The sequence below is a fragment of the Paramisgurnus dabryanus genome, chromosome 18 (assembly GCF_030506205.2).
Source record: "Paramisgurnus dabryanus chromosome 18, PD_genome_1.1, whole genome shotgun sequence".
Lineage (NCBI taxonomy): Eukaryota > Metazoa > Chordata > Actinopteri > Cypriniformes > Cobitidae > Paramisgurnus > Paramisgurnus dabryanus.
Window position 1 is genome coordinate 12,980,692 of NC_133354.1, and position 21,709 is coordinate 13,002,400.

General features: G+C 37.5%; 1 protein-coding gene across 1 annotated transcript in view; it reads right to left on the reverse strand.

Annotated features, from left to right (window-relative positions):
* The window catches only part of LOC135721764 (transmembrane protein 132C), a 193,060-nt gene that overhangs the window by 85,983 nt on the left and 85,368 nt on the right, over positions 1–21,709 (reverse strand). The window contains exon 3 of the mRNA XM_065244225.1: positions 9,063–9,206. Within this exon, the coding sequence (XP_065100297.1) occupies positions 9,063–9,206 (144 nt within the window). The remainder of the gene's footprint in view (positions 1–9,062; positions 9,207–21,709) is intronic.

Sequence of the window (21,709 nt, forward strand, 5' to 3'; positions counted from 1 at the left end):
TTAATTAGCGCTTTTTTAGTAAATAACCCGCAGATATCACCACTCCCATCAGCGCATTTTTGGAATTGCGCTCATGCGCTAATTTGCCCTGTTTAGTAAATCTGGCCCTAAATGTTCTTCTTTAGGCATCGTCGGTGTTTAGTGTGACCTCTGTTGGTACTAAACACATCTTGAGCATTTTTAAGCAGAATGAAGTAAAAAGACTAATTTCTTTTAAATTAGAAAGTAAGATTTGATTTTATTTAAGTTTAAGAGATCCTTCAGTTTCCTACTATTGCTCAAGTGGAAGGGGAGTTTACCCTTAAAACTTGACACGATCAGGACATGTTTGTGAAATATTAGGTAACACTGACTGTAAACTGTACGTTTACTCAAATGCTCAGAGCTGTCTCAAAAAGCTACATATTTCTTCTAAGACCGCAACTGTCAGAAGTCAAAACACATTTGTGAGCCACAAGGGATGACAAACAGCATCAAGACAACAAAGAACTGGAAATGTGAACTGGGAAAAAAAAAGATATATACGGCGAAACATTTTCTGTCTCTGACCTGTAACAACAAAGAGAAAGCTGTAGCGGTATCAGAATCACTTCATACGTGTCCAAGTTGCCCTTTATCCGCCCAGGGTTTCTGACAGTGCTAAGAGACTTTGTTACGAACAGATACTAACACAACTCAATAGTGCACTGACCTGTGGGGTGATGCTTTCGACAAAGAGGCAGCACGTAAGTAAGTGTGCGTGGGGGGAGAAAAAACTACAACGGTGTCCTTGGCACATTAATGAGGCATAGAGGCAAAGGGTAAGAGGCGAGGTCAAGGCAGGGTCAACTTTGGATCAGCAACACGATTAAGTGGTCCAGACAAAGCGCTTTAATAAAATCAACCAGAGAAAAGGCCAGCGGCATTGAGATGAGAACCGGTCGCTCTGGAACTCGCCCGGCGGCTTTATTTATTCAGAATCTGTTTAGCGTGATTGGCTTTGTATGAAGAAGTCTGATTCTTTCATTAAAATACACTTGCCGTCGCGTATGGCTGACGGGCGTGCGTGTTTAGTTTGGAACAGCCTTTCGCTGTTCCTTCATCACAAATTCAGAGATTTCTTATCTAAACACAGGCAGGCGCAAGATCCCTGACAGATGGATGTTGATGAGCATGTGTTGAATTTAAATCCGGCACCTTTGGGGGAAGACTGCAGTTTGCATTCATGCCAAACCTTGTCTGATGTCTTTACAGCATTCAACAGCGTTTTTCGCTATAAGTGAAACGCACAAGTAATTAATCGCATTTGGTTGTTGTAGAGAGAGAGAGCTACTTCTATGTATCAATACAGGGAAACAAGTTTAAATATATATATATATATATACACAGTACTGTGCAAAAGTCTTAGGCCACCATGCCAGAATTAGATTTGTTGTTTTTGCAATGTTATAGTGATCATATATAATTGTTTCTCAGTCTCTTTATTATAATAAAACCAGAAAATACAGGAAATGTGCATGTAGTATTAAAAACTAGTGATGCACCAATGTATCGGCCGCCGATATTTATCGGCCGATTTTTATCGGCCGATTTTTGATGAATTTGAAACCATCGGCATATCGGCAATAGCACGAGAAAGGCCGAAACAGATTGTTTATTAATTAACTGCATAAAGAAATCCATCATATGTAAAAAATGAGTTAATGTTGTTAATAAAATAAATGCTGAATAGCAGAAACCACCTTTGAAGGTTGTCATGCTGTCTTATTATATTTGTTTTAGCTTAATTTGTGCCTCTCTTATTATGTTGGTCAGTTGAATGTTAATTAGATCCAATCCATGTTCAGTAAAAATAATTTGATGCAGATATAAACTAGCTTATAGACCAGCTGTATAGTATTGTATACAAGTGTTTAATATCGGTATCGGCATCGGTATCGGCCAGAAGTTGTCTGTTAAAATCGGTATCGGCCCAAAAAAATCCAATCGGTGCATCCCTATTAAAAACAGTATAAAAGTATAAGCTGAAGTTTCAAGTATTTAGGGTAAACTCCCCTTCCACTTGAGCAATAGCAAGACACTGCAGGATCTCTTAAACCTAAATGAAATTAAATCCTAATTTCTAATTCTAATCGAATGACTTCAGGACTTCAGTCTCCTCAAAGACTGCAGTTTGCATTCAAGCCAAACCTTGTCTGATGTCTTTACAGCATTTTTCGCTTTAAGTGAAACGCACGAGTAATCAATCGCATTTGGTTGCTGTGAGGGAGAGCTACTTATGTATCAATACAGGAAAAAAATGTTATTTATTAAAAGTTATTAAAAGTCATTTAGAGTTATCAGAAGAACAGGCATGACCTATCAGACATGCTTTGATGGAAACATATTATATCAGAGGAGAAAGAAATAAGCAAGAGAAGAAAGAGTCGCTCTGTTCACATGAGACTCCGCCTCACTATCGATCCGACGGCTGCCTAAGAGAAGAAAGGACAAACTCAAAACAAAAGACAAGATGGCTCAATCTAATCCCTGCTGGGGAGCCCCAAAGACAAGAATAAATAAGTTGATGAAAGAGTATCGTGTTCGTTTGTAAGCCGGGAATCATCTTGGCTCTTTGCGCCATTGACGGTATGGGGGATTAAAGCCTGCCCCATTTGAGCTGAGCTCAAACCCCAGGATTAGATGCCTTGCCGCGCCGCTTTGAGCACAGCGACAAGTGGCGTTCCCACCGCTAAATCAATACCGGCACAAAACAGTGAGCAACGTGGCCAGAGACAGCGCTCAAAGGCCTATTACAGCCTCTTTAGCCATAGTAACACGAGCCATTGAACTTAAGGATTGAGGTTAAACCAAAAACTGGTACTTGTGACACCTGCTGGGTAACACATTGCAAGTGAGGTGCATTTCAATTTATATTTTTTAAAATAACATAGGAATGTATGACTAGTCTAAACTGGGATGCTGGGATATTTTCAATCCAGTGTTGGGTCAAAAAGGGATGAGCCCAGCAGCTGGGTTGAAATTAACCCAGAAAATATTTATATTTGACCCAAAAGTGGGTTAAAACAACTCAGCATTTTGGGTTGAAACAACTCAGCATGGGTTAAATTACAACCGAGCAGGCTGGGCACATCCCTTTTTGACCAAACACCGGGTTGAAAATAACCCAGTATTTTTTTTAGAATGTACTGTATGTCGAAGTGCCTTCCACTACGCTAGAAGCGCGGATTACCCTTTTACTTTGTTTATCATTGTGGAGACGTTTGGATTTATTTTGCGAAGGATAGACATTTTTTGGACTTAAAGACAGGACCCCATAACTTCACATTTGATTAACTGAAAGATCTAAAACATTTTCTAATGTGTTTGTCTGAAAATGATGGACATATGCATCTCGGCCGGCTTCGGGGTGAGTAAATCGTGGGTTTAATATAATTTTTTGCTGAACTATCCATTTAAATTACAACCCAATTGCTTGGGCTTGTTCCTTTTTGACCCAGCATTTTTTTAAATGTAATTTACAATTTACATATATATATATATATATATATATATATATATATATATATATATATATATATATATATATATATATATATATATATATATATATATAGGACATTATGTGGATTTGAAAGCATAATACAAAGTGAATAGAGAGGATCGGGATGGGCTAAGGACTTTGGTTAGGAATCGATCTGATAAATTATTCACTCTTAAAAATGCTGGGTTATTTTCATTAGTCTGTTGGGTTGCAATTTAACCCAAAATCCTGGGTTGTTTCAACCCAAAATGATGATGGTTTTAACTCATTGTTGGGTCAAATATAAACATTTTCTGGGTTCATTTCAACTCAGCTGCTGGGCTTGTCCCTTTTTGACCCATCGCTGGGTTGAAATTAACCCAGTAAAATTTTATATTTGACCCAGTAATGGGTTAAAACAACCCAGGATTTTAGGTTGAAACCACCCAGCATTTTGGTTTAAGTTTCAACCGGATAGACTGGGCTTGTTCCTTTTTGATCCAACGCTGGGTTGAAAATAACCTAACATTTTAAAAGTGTAATTACGGCAAAAATTACTTTTTTAAAGTTATGTTTTTGTTTTTTTTTATCTTGATTTGACAGGAAATACTAAGTGGAGAGAGGGTATCGGCTAAGGACTTCATGAGTCAGGAATCGAACCGGATACACTATTCACTCTAAAAAAAACTGGGTTATTTTCAAAAAAGGACGAGCACAGCAGCTGGGTTGAAATAAACCCAGAAAATGTTTATATTTGACCCAACACAGTGTTAAAAAAACCCAGCATTTTGGGCTGAAACAACCAAGCATGGGTAAAATTACAACCGAGCGGGCTGGGCACATCCCTTTTTGACCTAACGCTGGGTTGAAAATAACCCAGTATTTTTTTTTAAATATACTGTATGTCGAAGTAAAAAAAAACTAACAATGTGCAATATTGTTATGTGTTTCTGTGGGCGCTTGCAAAGACAATATCATCGGTTCAATTTCCACATACCGATATGTACACAAACTGTGAAAAAAATGTATAGTTTGAATACATCTCAAGTTGCTTAGAATACACATCTGACAGATGCATAACTGTAATTGTACATTCCCCAATGCTGCTCTTCAGTGCCTCTCATAAAGACGTTTTGCTGAGTTTTGCTACATTGTTCTGGTAGAGAGAAGAGCTCGTTTACTTTCGGGATGGCACAAAGCTGTGGATTCGCAAATTTTCACATGAGGGATTCATTGGAAACGCACCTGCTTCTTCCAACAGTACGTGATCCTCTCATTTCACACACCGGTTGGTAGGAATATCAGAAAAATTCCACCGGAGTCATGCCGAATGAAAAAGACAGAAGGTGTGCAGGCAGAGAGAGGGTGGGCATGGTTTAAAGTAAACAGCAAAGAGTGCAGTACACCATAAAACTTAAGATCTGTCGGTTTTGCGGCTTGATTCCACAACGGACACATGGGAACAGCGTAATTCTTATTTGTCTAGCAGAGATGTCTTGATGGCTTGTGATGTTCCCTGAAGAAACTCTTTTGCTCGCTCCATAATCATTTCAAGCTTCACTTGACTATCAACTTCACATCTTTATCTGTAAAAGGCTCTGACATAATTGCTCTCCGATGAGTCATCAGGGGCTCTGCTAGTTTGTCATTCTGGCACTTAAAATGTGTTGAAATGCTATTGTTTGTCCTGTAGAGCTTTAATTATACCATCCAAAATATTGCTTTACCTCTGCTTCAATTATCACCTACATGGTGGCTAATTACTAACTCATACAAATTGACTAAAACATAACAACAACTTTATATTCCAATTAAGTTTTACTGCAGAGGAGCAATTTTGATTGAATTAATCTACAACATTGTTTTCTAAGCCAAAATTCACTATTCTGCGTTTTTAACCGTTTTAAACAGGGATTGTTTTGACAATGTTATACATGAAAAACACAAAGAAAATTTTTTTTGTACATTGCTGTCGTGTAACCATACCCTAAATGAATCCAGTGAGCAAAATGAAAAGCATTACTTGCATTAACTCATGTCGGATTAAAAAAGGTGCAATATGTAAAAGTTCATTAGTGATATAGCGGAAAGCTCGAATCAAGGAGGAAGTACAATAGCTCATTACCAATCTGCCCCCTGTGGACTAAAGTGAGCATGTGTTCAAGCACCTCTGTAATTTAAGAATAATCATAATCTCCTGACCTTTGAAGAAACCTTTCCAGCAACTTTCTCACCTGCCAACTTAGTAAACCTTTTTAAAATAAAAACACCTACGAGATTCCAGGGCCTATTGCTATTTAAATTGTTTTACTGATTTCAGATCCAGGGAGCTTAACAACCCCTAAGCTGTCACCCGTGATTCACACCGCACACGAAAGCAGCACATATTTTTTCAGCATCCATGCTAACTCTTTCCAGTGTTTTAAAAAATGCTAGCCAGCGGCAGTGTAATGACTTCCAGAAAATGTTCTTCTTTAAATATATAAACATACAATATCTCAAATGAAAAAACAGACCCTCTGCTTTCAAACAAAAAAATACTTTCATCCTACATTCATTTGTTCTGTTTTCATCACCTCTCAAATATGGGTAGGTTTCTTCAAAAATACAAAATTTTGAGCAAAAAGCTGAGATAACTGCGTTTTTGTGAAGGACTTTTGATAGAGTTCAGATTCAGAACAATGATTAAAACCCTAAGGGGATACTTTCAGGTTTTATAACTTGGGTAAAAGGACCACCTGGTGGATAATATCGGAAATACGGATTGCCGGAAAAACTCGTCATTGGCAGTGAAGCGTTTTCTCTTAATTGACGAGTTAACTCGTCAATGGCGGGGAAAGAGTTAACAATTAGACCTTTCATTTTTCGATCACTTTGGCACTGGGTCTATAGAGGGCCCCACGGATAACGTATTTTTGTAGGCCAACCCCAGAAGTTAGCAGGACACTGGTTCGCTTGCTAAAAAGCCCATTCATGTTTCCCATAAACTTTTGGATTATCACAAAAAATAAGCTCTGTGTTTAATAAAAGTTTGACACTAATATGTTTTGTCCAACAAGATCATCTTTACAGTCAAATTTTTTTCTAGTAAATGCATTTGCACTTCAAAATTCATAAAAGTTGTGTTCATTTGTGACAAAGTTATGTTCATCTGTGACAAAAAGTGACATTTTATCATAAAATCATGAATGTGATGCCAATTGTGTTTTGAACAGTCACCACGACTTTTAGCAATTTAAAAGACAGCACATATTCAAAAACACAATATTGCTAGAAGAATGCACTGTCATTCACTCTCTTCCCAACACTGAATGAATTCTCATCTTTCTAAAAGCGTAACTAAACCCCTGGTCTGAGCCAGACTCCACCCACTGGCAATATTTGAAAAATGCAAGAAAAGTGGGCAGATCCCAAGGAGATAGAGGGGACAAACTAAGTGTGTGGTGAGATCGTAACAAGGGCGTGGTGATCTTGAACCTGCTTACGTCACGAGTCATTTTTGGACCCAACATCCAATAGGAAAATTCAACTGCAGTAGCCACCGTTCAACCTGAAGAGGGCAGCACTCAGACACTTTTTACACCATATAACCATATATTGTAGTATTGAAACACTTTATATCCAAACGAGCAGCACTAATAAAGCCCCATTCTTACAGATCATTAACTAAAAAAGTTGGTTTAGGGTTTAGTTACGCTTTAAAGTGATACTCCATCTAGGGGTGCACAGATAAATGTGGATATACACTAATAATATGTGGCCAATAACTATTCTGAATCGCACAGCCGATATTATGCACGGCTATTTCATGTACTACGGCTTTTAATCAAAAGTCCTCATCGATCCGAAATCACTGTTAGTTTGGACATTTATAACATGCATTTGAAAAAGCAACACTTGTCAAACATAATTATTATACATATTCTTTATTTTCATGAAAATACCTTAAAACGTTTGAAGAACACAGCAATATAAATATATCCTTAAGTAATTTCCTGGAGCTGCGTGTCATAGCTAAGTGTGTATGGTTCTTCGTCTACAGCGCATATTGAGTTTCAGCACGAGAGCGCCCTCTGGCTTTTGGATGTAGCGGCATTTCACCGTAATTCATTGAGAAGCATCATCGGCCAATATATCGGTGCACCCCTAACTCCATCCCAATATCAAAATGATACTCAACCAATCCGAGTATCCCTTTAATAACCTACAGAGTAATAGAAACAGATCAATCTAAATCTTATGCTTATACTGTTGGATGATTGCATCATGCTGTCTTCAGTGACTGAACCCTTTTCTTTTATCATAACCTTCAGAGAAACAGATTGTATAATGGGCCATCATGGCCTTTTTTATGTCTATAATTGTGTATTATGTAAACATGTCTATAACTGTCATTACATGGACCAGAACAGAATGTTGGTTAAATAAATCACAGTTAAATAAACCACATTGACAGTGTAAAAAAATCACCTTGAAGAGGTTTTGCTCATAAATGTATGTAAAATAAAGTAATATGAACTTGATTTGTACTGACGGTTAGCTGCACAGTACTGCAAATGCAGCCGGTGTAAAGCACAAGTACAGCCAGCATTAGCCAGCGTTTTATTCCAATTTTTGTGGGTGTTTTTTTTTGTTTTAGTGGTTGGAAGGATCTCTGTAAGTACTTTTGATGCACTTGTAAACTACTGCTGCCTTTCGCAGGAATCATAAAACTGCAAAAAACCCTGTAAGCCCCCCAAAAATGTATTTTTCAGGTTGCCTGGGACTAAAATTACAATTAGGTAAAGCTTGTCACAGTAACAAGTATATCTTTTCAAAACACCCACACATTAGCTGAAATAGGAATTTCAATGAGAGCGTAATCAAATAACTGTTCTATATTTGAATATGATTTATATAAAACTCCAGAGGCAAGGGAGAAAATTCTGTTAATGTTCATCTTTTTATTCTTTCGGCTGAAAATGAGTGTATAAAGGCTCTGCCGACGCCGCTCGCCACCTCCCACTGTGTGACCATTATATGAACTGACACATCTGAAAATGACTTTAGTATTTGCAGTGTGATATATCGCAAGAAAATACATACTTAAAAGCACGGATGTTTTATTTTTCCGTCTCAGTCTAGCATAAAACCGGACAGCATTTTGATCAGGTGTTCAAATGGGGTGTGTCTATTAGATTCATTTACATATGCAAATCAAGGGTACAGAAAGAACTGAGGGACCTATAAGGACCGAGCACAGCTGTCAGTCAATGACTATTTAATCCCTCTGAGTAAAGAAATGAGTGGAGTAGACTGAAAAATGGTGCAGTACTTTAGTAAATGATGCTGCTAGAGTCAGTCTGTGTTAAAAGCAGCAGAAAAGTTTACATTTATTAGATAAAGTATCTCGTTAACCAAACTTTTTAATTCTAAGCATTAGAAACCAAGCAAGAAAATGCTTTTGGGACAATCTAGTAACCAGCAACCTTCTGAAAATAACAAATTTGATTTCAATTTATTAGACATAAAAGAAAGTTTTACTAGAATATATTAAAAGATACACCAAACAAATACTGACCTTTTTCCAAAGTTGGCTTCCTTTCTGCGGCAGTGCAGGGTGACCACTCTGTGTCCCTCGCTCCGTACATCCTGACTGATTGTCCACTGAACGGGGTTGCTAGCTCTCGCCCCCAAAAATGCCACACCGTCCTTCAGACTGACCCTGTGTAAACATCAGAAAGACCACTATGAATTATTTTTTACTGTGGAAAGAAACAACATATTACAAAGTGCTAGTAGGGATTTTTTGGCTAAATCAAGCTCTACTCAGCATGAGGCTTTTTATTTAAAACCTTGTGAGATAGATGATAACATTCTTACTGTCTCACTTAAACCTAAAACTGGCTGCGCAATAATTGCAGAGACAATCGTGTGAGGTGAGAAATGGGATAACTGTTTAACCATAGTAACCATTTCAAACATGTGTGACTTTCTTTTGCAGAACAGCAAAGATGATATTCTGAAAAAAGTTGGTAACCAAATAACACTGGCCACCGTTGAATCCAATATATGTACACTGTAAGAATAAATTGGTCAAAAAATTTACCTCAGCTGTAACTGGGGCTGTACCCTATCAAAACATACAGTTTTGCACCTAAATAGTTCATATTAGTACTAGAGCTGAAGATCTTTGCCCGAACCCGACGGGACCCGTCGGGACCCGACGGGCTCGGGCGGGTTCGGGCTTCATTTCTAACATTTTACACGGGCTCGGGGCGGGCTCGGGCTTCCGCTCCGGCTTTGTGAGGTAAATGAGCGGTCAAGTTCAAATCAGTAGCGCAGGATCGCGCTGAATTCATTTACAGTGGATTTAATGATTTTCCTCATCAAAAACATGTAGCCTAATCTTGGTGAGTAGGTTTTTCAATGTATAACTAAATATGAATCGAGTCTTACATAATTTAGACAGAGGATATAGACTAATGTTGGCAGTAATGGAGAGAAGTGCCGACGCAAATCCCGCGGAGCCTGCCTCTTAATTTCGTTATTGCCAAATACCCATCTTAATTCAGAATGTATTATCTTAATTTAATTCGTTAAGAAATAATAATTTTATTGGCATATTTATAGTGTATTGCATAAGCCTATTTAGAATGAGATGTTACAATGTTACAGATTACTTATTTCTTTGTTTCAACTTCCAAGTGGCGTGTAGATTATTAGTCATGAATAAATAATGTTAAAACCTGTGTAAATTTCTCATTCTTGACAAAAGCTGTGTGTGTGCGCACATTTAAATAATGTCGGGCTGTAAACGGGTTCGGGCTTTTAAAAAGCTGTCAATCTAAATGTACGTTCGGGTTCGGGCTGCATTCTGTCGGGCTCCGGACATTTCGGGCCTAACTTTTAAGGCCCGATTACAGCTCTAATTAGTACATCAAAGATACATATTAGTATCTCCAGGGGACATTTTGGTAACAAATGTATGCACATCTGTACCTAATGGTACATACCTGTACAGTATAGGACTTTTTTTAAAGGGTGCTGTCCCAGTGTAAGCAGAGGGGCATATTTTGACAATTTTTTAAACAGTGTGCACATAACACATTTCTCAAAATGAGAAAGAAGAAACAGTAACATAACAACACACTTCATTTCATAACAATACACTTAAAAATGATGGGTTGGATCAAAGTCTTGTTTAAGCCCCACTGGGTGTGCCTCATGCGGCTTTCACATAGTATGCGGTGTGTGTTGCGCTAGAAACCCATTCATTTAAATTACTTGCGCCGTGCGGGGGCGTTCAAAAGTCGCGGTCAAAGTTCAAAATAATTTAACTTTTGCGCTGCGCTCTGTGACGATTACCCGTGCGGCCAATAGAAACGGGGCATCCAAACAAGCAAAATCAAAATGGATGAAAAGCTTATACTCGGAATTCCCGGAGCTTTATAATACAAGTTTACCCTCCTACAGAGACATCGGAAGGAAAGCCATGTCATGGAAACACGTAGCAATTCAAGTTGGCATGTCAGGCGTGTTTTAAGTCAAGTACCTTGTTATAGGTAGGCAGCTTAAAGTTACGTGAAATGGAGACGGGAAACATAAGTCTCTAAGTCTTTTCTGGAAGGACTGACTTTTGTTATAAGTTTCATTAGTTAGAAATTTGATGCTACAGAAACGGGGCGTGTCATTATGATTGGTGTGGTTGAATTGGGCATGCGAGCATTTGGCTCTAGGGACGATTCCTTCTGCGCATGGCCTGGCTCCAAACTGACGTTTTTATGTAACATGGCAGCACCCAGGGTCGGACATTTTTTGCTTCAATTATTTACAATTGAAGAAAGCGACATCACGTTGTTCATCTTTTTTTTACAGTCTATGAACCCCACCCAGCGCAGATTTTTGGCAGTACAACATTCAAACTTCTCTGCACTCCCAATAGAAATAAAACTGGAAAGCAACATTGTGTCCTTGTGCATGCCTTATGTTTGTCCTATTATCTGCATTTAGTAAAAATCAGAATGCTGGAGACTTCAGTGCCACTCAAATTAAAAAAATAATGAAAGTGATGTTATCTCAAAGACACAAACCAAATGTAATTAAAAATGGCCCTGACGATTGCTTTTTCTATTTTTTTTTGTTTGCTTGTCCATTTTCAATCTGCATTCGTCCACAGAATAAAGCTGTAAGTGACATGTGTTCCCCAGCTAATGGCACAGGTGTTTACAACCTGTATACAACTCACTACCCCATACCATGTGCTATAAAAGCTCTACTTGTGGCAACAAAATTGCCTGCATGAAAGGCATCCAAGAATTCACTTAGGATAGTTTGAATAAATATAAATATAATATAAAATTTAAAAAAATGCCCAACTTTCTTCCCGTTTCGCTCTTTTAAACTTATTTTTGACACTGTGCTTTTATAAGCTGCAATCATACTTCATTTTATACTTTCACTCAAAAAATGTCTGTGTTATTTTTGACCCATAATGGGTAAATATTGGACAGAACACACCGCTGGGTTACAATTGACCCAATGCTGGGTTGTTTTAACCCAACTGCTGGGTATTACACCCCATGGTTGCATAACAACAACCCAACATTGGGTCATTTATAACACAGCATGTGTTCTGTACAGTGTTTGTGCCAAAATTATATTTGATATTCACAAAATAAATAAAACAGTAAATGCTTGTGTTCTCTTTAACTTGCCATTTTATGTTATCAGTAAAACACTTCCAAAATGAACAAAACAGGCTCTATAAAGAGACTAAAGCAATAAATCTGCTACTGTATTTTCTCAGTTGTTGTTCATGTGTTTCTTACTGCAAACATGTTATTTAGTAAAAAAGAATGTGTGACCCTGGAGCTTTCTTGCAATACGCTGCAAGCTATGTTCACTGCTGGTTTCTTATGAAAATAGTCGCTTCTTTTAGAATACTGTACTTACATTTATACCACAGGGCTGTTGAATGCTTCATTCTGATTGGTTGAGAAATGTTCCATGGGTGTTGATTATTTTTCAATAACCGCACACCTAACTTTTGAAATGTTTTAAAATAGGCACCAGAGCAATGTTTGTGGTAACCAGGGTATAAGTGGAATAACTGACTCCGGTCCTTTGAATTATTCAAAAATAATGCATTATTTTCTTATAATTCAACGGCCGTCGTCAATTAATCCTTACATATTCAACTTCACAATTTTAAATAAAGTAACACACACATGCACACTAAAACATGTTCCAGCCTATTTATTCATGCATTGATTTTTTTTTATTCTAGAACGTTTTTGACAAACCAGCTCTCTTGTAAAACATTTTACTCTCTGAGGCAATAACCCTGAGCACTAGGTCAAGAGATGAACCTCTTTTCTCTCGATTAGAAAGAGCAGTCACACTTTGGTTGGAATTCACTTGAATTCATGGCTGCATTTTCTTTTAATGTGTTTTATAACGCGCTTTACTTAAAGAGAACATGCTAGTCAGGTTTTGCACAAAAAAGGTTTAAACATTATAGCAGATTACAAGTTATGCTGTGCATTCATAAATAAATCATATGAATATATAATGAATAAAAAGCAGTCCTGTTCATGCAGCACTTTATGATTTGATTTAACAGAGATATCTTCTAATACGCAGACTCTTGGTTTAATTGTTTGTTAATTAAAAATAATTACCCCAACGCACATTCACAGAGACACAAAGCACTCCTTCCCTCTTAAAAATAAATGTGCTTAAAAGGTTCTTGATAGCGATGACACAGAAGAAAATTTTTTGGTTCCTAAAACAAACGTTCAGTTTTATATACCTTACTATAATCTAAACTGAGCCTTTTTACTACAAGTTATCTTTTGAAATGGGATGTTAAAGGTTCTTTATGGAACCATATGGGTTCTCATATGGCAATTCTTAATTTTTAAGTGAGTGTTACTTATCTTAAAATCTACCAAAAGATAATTTGCAGGCAGCATGGTACAGGTGTAAAGGGTTAATAAGACAATGGAAGATTTAAATGAGATGGGTTTGGGTAATATGATTTCTGAGTAGGGCTGCAATAAATACTGCAAAGCAATTTAAAGAGAGATATTCGTCCTCTGCATAGCACCAAATACCAACTCATTCATTCTAAAACAACCCGAGTATAAATTAAAGTAATATTTACCAATGTGATAGGAGTGTCAGCATTCGTGAGGCAGCGGAAGACTGACAGAGATGGATTGTAATATCAGATAGGGAAGATGTGTTAGAACACTGACACTCCGTCAAACCCTGTGGCAGTTCTCCAAAATAACATAAGTAAATTCCCCTGATTCTCTGACATTATGAAAGTGAGGCGCGTACACGCACGGATGATTCCTGTAGTCGTCAAAAATCACATTTTTTGGATCATGTCGTTTCTCTTGTGTATAGGCTGCATTCAGCTGCCTGCAGGGTTCATAATGTAATTGTGGCCTGGATTCCCTCAGTGACCTACGGTCCACTATTGACCGAGCTGAAACCGGCAACGGGTAAGAATAGCCAAAGCTATGTTTCTTAAAATGTATCAGTTGTACTTACGTAATTACGAAACAAATTGTGATTGGTTGTTTGACATGTCAGTCAAACGGCCATGTGGGCGGGCACTGACCAAAGAAAGCAGTGAAAAACACTTGTGATAGTAACACTGTAACATATAGAAGTTCTAAGTTAAGCCGATGTCAGCTGACTCCCTAGTGGTTGAAAAAAACTCTTAGGAGATGTACTGAATTGAGTATAAACCTGTAGCACTGTAAAACAGAGCTGACAATGGTATACTGTTGCGTTTTTGACACAAATTGTATATAAAAGCTTTCTACTGTGTCACAGAGCGGGAAAACAGAGGAAGGGAGACACAAGGCTAAACCTAAACTTGGATTCAACACCTGATCTATTTTAACCATCGGAGCAAAAACTAAAGCACATGCATGCGAGATAAATCATTTATGATATATTACACAGACACAAACATTCTGCACGTACACACACATTTGAAGCAGGCAAGCTCAAATAGCCTGGGGTGTTGATGTCTCCAGCACCCAAACATCATCTAATTGCTATTAAAGACCATAAGACCTCATGATTGATCAATTTCAGTCTTTAAGTAGGATTTCTTTAGTACCTCAGATGTTTCTTCTAGACAGAAAAGAAATTAAAAAAGAGACCAAACTAAAGCTGCATTCAGACTAGCAGCAACTAGCAGTGCGATGCAATCTCATTGATTTCAATGGAAGTTTGCCGACTTCCGGCGACACGAGCAACAGTGACCACTAAATAAATCACTTAAAATTACTTTAGCTGGGTTTTACAGGCAGGGCTACAATTATGTTTTCCCTCAATGAACTGTAGAAGAATCATTTGAAACAAGTCTGCTATTTAGTACAAAGTATAACTGAAATCTCAAATCCGTCTCCGGAGCTATGAAAAAGCAATTTTGAGCAATCTAAGCATACAGGAAAAGACATTCATGTTCACTTTAAAAAAAAAAAAAAAAACACTTGAGGATTTACCCTGCTAGAGAATTAACATATTTATTATTGATATTAAGGAAGTTCATCCTCAGCGGGCGTGTTTGTAATGACAGTGTATTGAGGCCTGCCATAAGTACATTAACATGGCCTGCAACAGAGAAGAAAATTAAAATGAAGCCTTCATCTGCAGCCCGATGGCAGACAGGAGGTGAACGGCTGGCTGAATGAGAGAAGCACCCATTAAAGATTGATAGACAGATTCTTGAGAACTTGGCTATAGTGATGTGAGCTGGATGATCTCCCAGTGTGCCAGATCGGTTAAAATGTGCCAGGCTTTCCCCTGCAGCTAAACCTGTGACATCAGTTTCATTACAGAGGTTCCTGCCATTCAAGCACCGAGCCATTACCCGCCAGTGAGCGAGACGTTCTTTACAAGAAAGGCCAGCGCACATTCCCAACAGGTGCGTGAGCCTTAGATCTTCCCGAGCTATGATGAGACATCCACACGCGTCAAAAGAAAAATGATATCAGAGGAGTAAAATGTCAAGCCTTGCATTTGAAAGAGGGATTTCTTCCTTTATCTCGCATTCTCCTTTGCCTTGTCCACGAACTGCGGACATGGTTGATGTCAATGTTTGCAATCCAGTAACAACACAGTGAGTTTTGTTTTCAAGCGAGACAGAAAATATCAATATTTGGACGGGAAGCAACTTGTTCATTAGACGCACAAAAGCAAAGTGCTGTCGAGGTGAATGTTTTGTATCTTTTGACAAAGGATTTTTGGCTCCCGATGCTGATTTGCTGGCAGCCAATGGGCGGCTACCTAAAACAGTACAGGAAAACACTCATTCGTAATAACTTTAATCTCAGCGGGGTTGAGATTTATTACACGTAACAGATTTAAATTTATTTCTGTTTGGTTAATGAGATCACATTGGGCATTTTTATGTATAGATTTTATTATTTTACCCTTGTCTCAGGTCCAGACTGTCGATGTTAAAATACGAAAATCCATCATAACAATATTCATTATTGCATTCTCAAAACCGCTCTTGCATTTTTAATTATGGCTCTCAACTGCGCCATCATTACCATCACGACCAACAATTTTGCCCCTAATAACGTTTTATTAAAGTAAGTAGTTGGTCACCAAGGAGACAAAAGTGTCAGTGAAGAACATGGCTGTAATTATGAATTATGATTAAAATGAATTATGATGATAATTATGATTATAATGTAATTAAATTATGAAGCATATGATGAGTGAACAGAATATTTCATTGTATTTCAATCCAGCTGTAATCTTGCCATAATATCCAAGAAGTGTAAACATATTTGTGCGTTTATTTCGGAAAATATTAAATTTCTCCTTATAATTTACTCACCCTCATGTCATCCAAGATAAATATATGACACAAACAATAGACTATTTCAATGTTATTTTCTTATATGGGAGTCAAAATAGTAAAGCTAAAAAAACCACAAACATCTATTATTAAAGTACTTCAGATTGTATATGTTGTGCCTTTTGAAGCAAAATAATTTTTCTTTATATTTTGAGCTTATTTAGTGATCAGTACATCTTGTATCCATGGCAACATGGAGATTAACATTAAACACACATAAACCTGCAAGAACCAGTGTGATTCAGCATTATATGCTTCCATAATAGAAATGACCCTGTTGATCTCTACAGTACTGTATGTTGCTATAGATAAATAAATAAAAAAAAAGTATTGTTTTCTCTAAGAAGTATATATTGTTTGGCTTTAGTAGATATATATTAACTCACTGGATTCATTTTGAGCACTTCAATGATTGATGGGTTTCCTTTTTGGATCATCACCACGTTGACCCCATGATGGTATGTTATTTACAATTTTTTTTTTGCTTGTGTTCAACTTAAGACAGGGAGTCTTTAAAGTATTCAGGATAAACAAACAATGTATAATGAATAATTTAGATAAAATTATTCTTTTAAAAATGATTAGACAGATAGACAGACAGACAGACAGATGTACAAAAGTTGTCACTGGGGCAGTAAGTACACTTTTGTAACTAAAAGGTACACACAGGTAGCTCTAATATACATGCTGGTACCTTGTACCTAACTGGCAGGGCTGGACTGGGACAAAAATTCGGCCCTGGCATTTTGGCCCAAACCGGCCCACACTACATACACTGCAAAAAATGATTTAAGAAAAAAATGTTCTTAGTATTTTTGTCTTGTTTTCAGAAAAATATCTAAAAATTCATTAAGATGCTTTTTCTTGATGAACAAAACGACCCAAGAAAATAAGTCTAGTTTTTAGACCAAAAATATCAAATTTAAGTCATTTTGTGCATAAAACAAGCAGAACAATCTGCCAATGGGGTAAGCAAAAATTTCTTGAACATTTTTCTTAAACACTAAATGCAAGAAAAATTAGCTTACCCCATTGGCAGATTTTTTTGCTTGTTTTATGCACAAAATCACTAAAATTAAAAATTTTTGGTCTAAAAACTAGACTTATTTTCTTGGGTCATTCTGCTAATCAAGAAAAACCATCTTATTTTAAGAATGTTTAGATATTTTTACTGAAAACAAGACAAAAATACTAAGAATGTTTTTTCTTGAAAATAATTTTGCAGTGTATAATTACAAATACCACCCATTTTTGCACGCCTTTAAATATAGCAATAGCAACTCGAATTCCATAAAAGCACTAAACCCAATTAATAGCAGGTAGAAAAGAGTGAGAGTTGACACAACAAACACTTCTAGAACGTGTTATTTATTAATGCAATAAAACTGTATAATCCACACTTATGAACCCTAAAACAAGTTTCATGCAATTAGCAAAATTTGCCATTGGATTGCTAACTTATTACAAAATACAAGTGCTGCTTACAGTAATATTGAAAACTGATTATTACTTGCAGTACTTACAGGTACTTACAAAGTATTCACTACATTCACTGAACTAAAGTAGTGTGATTACAGTAATAGAGATTTTTAACATTATCTGTCAAGTGTGTTGTTATATACAATAAACATATATTTGTCTGTAAGCAGATCTCCTGAATTGTTTGATTTTGCTTGAAGAGAAATCATACGTTTTGAAACAGACAATCAACGAAAAATCTATGAATCAGATACACTCTCGTAGTCACAGAGCAAAGAGTGCAATTATTTTATTGGAGCTTTATCACCATATTTTGTGTTTTTGACTCAGCTTTATCAAGGGGTATCCATCTAAACTTGTGTTTTGAAAGCAGTTCTGCTTACCGCAGTCATACACTCACTTCTCCCTCGTCTCTCTCCCTCTCCTCACTGACACTTTGCGTGCTGGTGCTGACAGTGCCACCGCCGCCACCATCATCATCATCACCAGCGACGCGAGATGAAGGTCTTGCTGCCGCAGAAAATATTTTTGTGTTTTTAACACATTTTGCAGCGTCTGATGAAGGGCTTGCTTCTTTTTGTCGCGCAGTTTTTCTGCGCCTCCTTGCGTTTTCTCTCTCTCTCTCTCTCTCTCTCTGTTTTGACACGTGAACTGACCGACGATGCACGCTCGCTTGCACAGAGACCAAAGCAGTGATTGGGCCAGCTTAATGTCATTCAAAAAATATAACCAATGGGCTGCTGCTTAAATGTGAGAGGGCCGGTCTATCTAGGAAAAGAAAGGATGATGACTTTGCTGGTCAGTCATTGGTCCAGCTTAATGTCGTTTAAAAAAAATAACCAATGGGCTGCTGCTTAAATGTCAGTGGGCCGGTCTGTCTTGAAAAAAAAAGACGCTAACTGGGCTGCTCAGACAAATATAGTATGAGATGTATCGGCCCGAAAAGTACGTCGGCCCACCGGGAAACTGCCCGGTTTGCCAGATGGCCAGTCCGCCCCTGCTAACTGGTAGGGGAGAGCTTTTTGGTTTTGGCTCAATTATTAAAAAATATTTGTGTTTGATAAATTATATTTTTACACAAGCAACACACACATCTCTGCTACAAATGAACATTTGAAGTTTGTTTCTAGTACTTACCATTCTTGGACAATTACACCAAAAGTGACAGAAGTGCAAACGTTACAACTTACCCCATAGGTGGGGTTAATTGTAACAGGCAGGGGGTTAGTTGTAACACTTGTTAAAAATTAAGTTTGCAGGCAAATATTTCACCACTATTTTGTCTATATACTTGAAATGGATATTGTTTATATATCTATCTATAGTAGAAAGGTATCCACACTGTATCATTCATCCATCCCTTTTCTAACAATAGTTCAATTATAAATGGATACAAATGTCTAAATATGTGAGAAAAAGTAGCACAATTCTAACACTATTTTTTTTTATATGTGACCCAGTCTGTAAAATCATACTACAGTTTCAAAATCAAATTCTGAGATAATGAGCATCAAAGTCTAATTTTAGCCATTTATTTCATTATGATTTCAATCTTTGACGTGACCTTATTCAATCAATATTAAAGATATGAACAAAAATAAATTTGACACACGATTTTTGATAAGACATTCACATTTATTTTGTTAGCAGCCAGCAATCATCCGTGTGTAGCCTATTTAAAACAACGGCAAGAATTACGCTAACGTTAGCTGTTTTCATATCGTAAGTGCTGAGTGGTTAATTGTAATTAACCCCGCTGGGTCAAAATATTTTCAAGCCCATCAAAAAAGTTGCTAAGAGCGGCAGACATATTTCAAAACAATGCTTTGTTTTAGTCAACAAGACACTGATTTATATGTCATAGCATTGAATTTGGTATCTTACACACCCAACTTAAAACCCGAAAAAACATGATGAAAAAAATTACTTACATGCCACCAAAACACTCTTTCATCAATAACTCTATGGGAAAACATTATACATTTCCAATAATTTGCAGGAGATCGTCTTTTGGCAGCGTGAAAAAAAATGGAAAAACAAAACCTTGTGCAACAATGTAAACAGTCTGTGTTACAACTAACCCGCGTTAGTTTATGCCCTGCGCACCCCTACTGAATAGGACCTTTTTTTAAAGGTACGTCCCAGTGACAAAAAGGTATAACTTTTGTACCTTCTTTCTGAGAGTATAGATAGATAGATAGACAGACAGACAGACAGAAAGAGAGAGTGAATGAGAGAGAGAGAGAGAGAGAGAGAGAGAGAGAGAGAGAGAGAGCAGAATGATTAAACAAAATCAGCCCCTGGACCAAGCTGACCTTTAAGAAAGGTATTTGAATGAGACACCACCTCTCCAGCTTCACTAAGATGAAAGCATGATGCAATGTGAAAGTATGAATATGACATTTTTTGCTGAATATGATTTTGGCTACAGACTTTATTGAAACATCATGTAAACTATTTCCTTATTACATACAAGTTACACACCAACAGCTCTTTTCACTCAGTATTTTTCATGCATTTTCAAAAAAAATTCTCTTTTGCCAAACAGAAATGCTGTCCACTTGTCCTTGCTGTTACTTTTACACCGGATGTGTGAAACAGGCCTAAAAAGTTGAATGAATATTACTGAAGGACGAACTGCGTCTCCTGCATAGCTCTTCCCACAACAGCAGGTATGAGACAGATTGTAGTGTGTTTTAAAACGCAGGTGAAATAAAAGGACTTTCAAGGTTGCAGGTGAACAGATTCTGGGTGAATTATCCTAAAAGCTTCAAAAGGGAAAAAAATATATTTTCGACCACAGTCTCGCATTTTCTCTGGCTCAAAACCATAGAGAGTGGGTCCTGTCGTCCTTTAGGAGAACGGTTTCCTGGTTGTTGTTGCCCTTAATGACCCCCTTGTACCCTGCAGCAAAACTGAATTACAGAATAAAAAAATCAAGCTCTGTGCAAGACCAAGCAATTTAAAAACAAAATGGGATCTGGAATCCAGGAAGATGAGTCACTCGGAGCCGTGATAAGTGGACTTGGAGAGATGTGTTGATAGGGAAGCTAATTTAATTAATGAGTCTGGTTGTCCTCTTTTTATTATTACCCGTGTTAAACGTATTGGGGCATGACAACATGGCAAATGAGATTAACATTGTCAGATTCGTAGCATTCACCAGACTAAGCTCATCTCTACACGGCCTTTTAATGTTTCCTTGCATAGTGAACACACACATGGCTTTCTTATCCTCTCTCTCTCTCTCTGCACTGGAATAATGAGGCGGTGATTAGCTGGGGTCCCTGGTGGGATGGAGGAGTGGGTAATAACCAGACCTGAAGGCTTTCTCCAACACCTCTGTAAAGCTCTGATAGAGACACATGTTGGGCTCAAGCCAAGCATATATCTATAGTTCCTATGCACAGACCGTTCCTGAAATACAGCCAGTAATATTAATTGAGGCTGATTGACATTGTACATCTACAAGAGGGTCCCAATTGCAGTGATGAAAGGAAAAAATAGACTTAAGAATGTAATGCGAGGTTGTGTTAATTCATAAGAAAGATGACCAAATGAAGCTCTTAAATATCGGGCTTAACCGTATCATGAGCATGATGCTTTTGAACCAGTAGGTTCTCCCAATTACGCTCCCGAAATTCCATGCTTATCGCACATCGACCCACGCTATTCGCTCTAATGCTGTAATGAGTTGCGATATAGCACCCTAATCCACAGGAAATAAGATTTGGCCTCATCTACGATTTGTCTCGGATCCACAGCCACAAGACCAACCATTATTATCCCGATCATGCCGATACAGATCTCGGGAATTGCAGCGGCGGTTCATTTTTCGCCGGGTCCTCTGG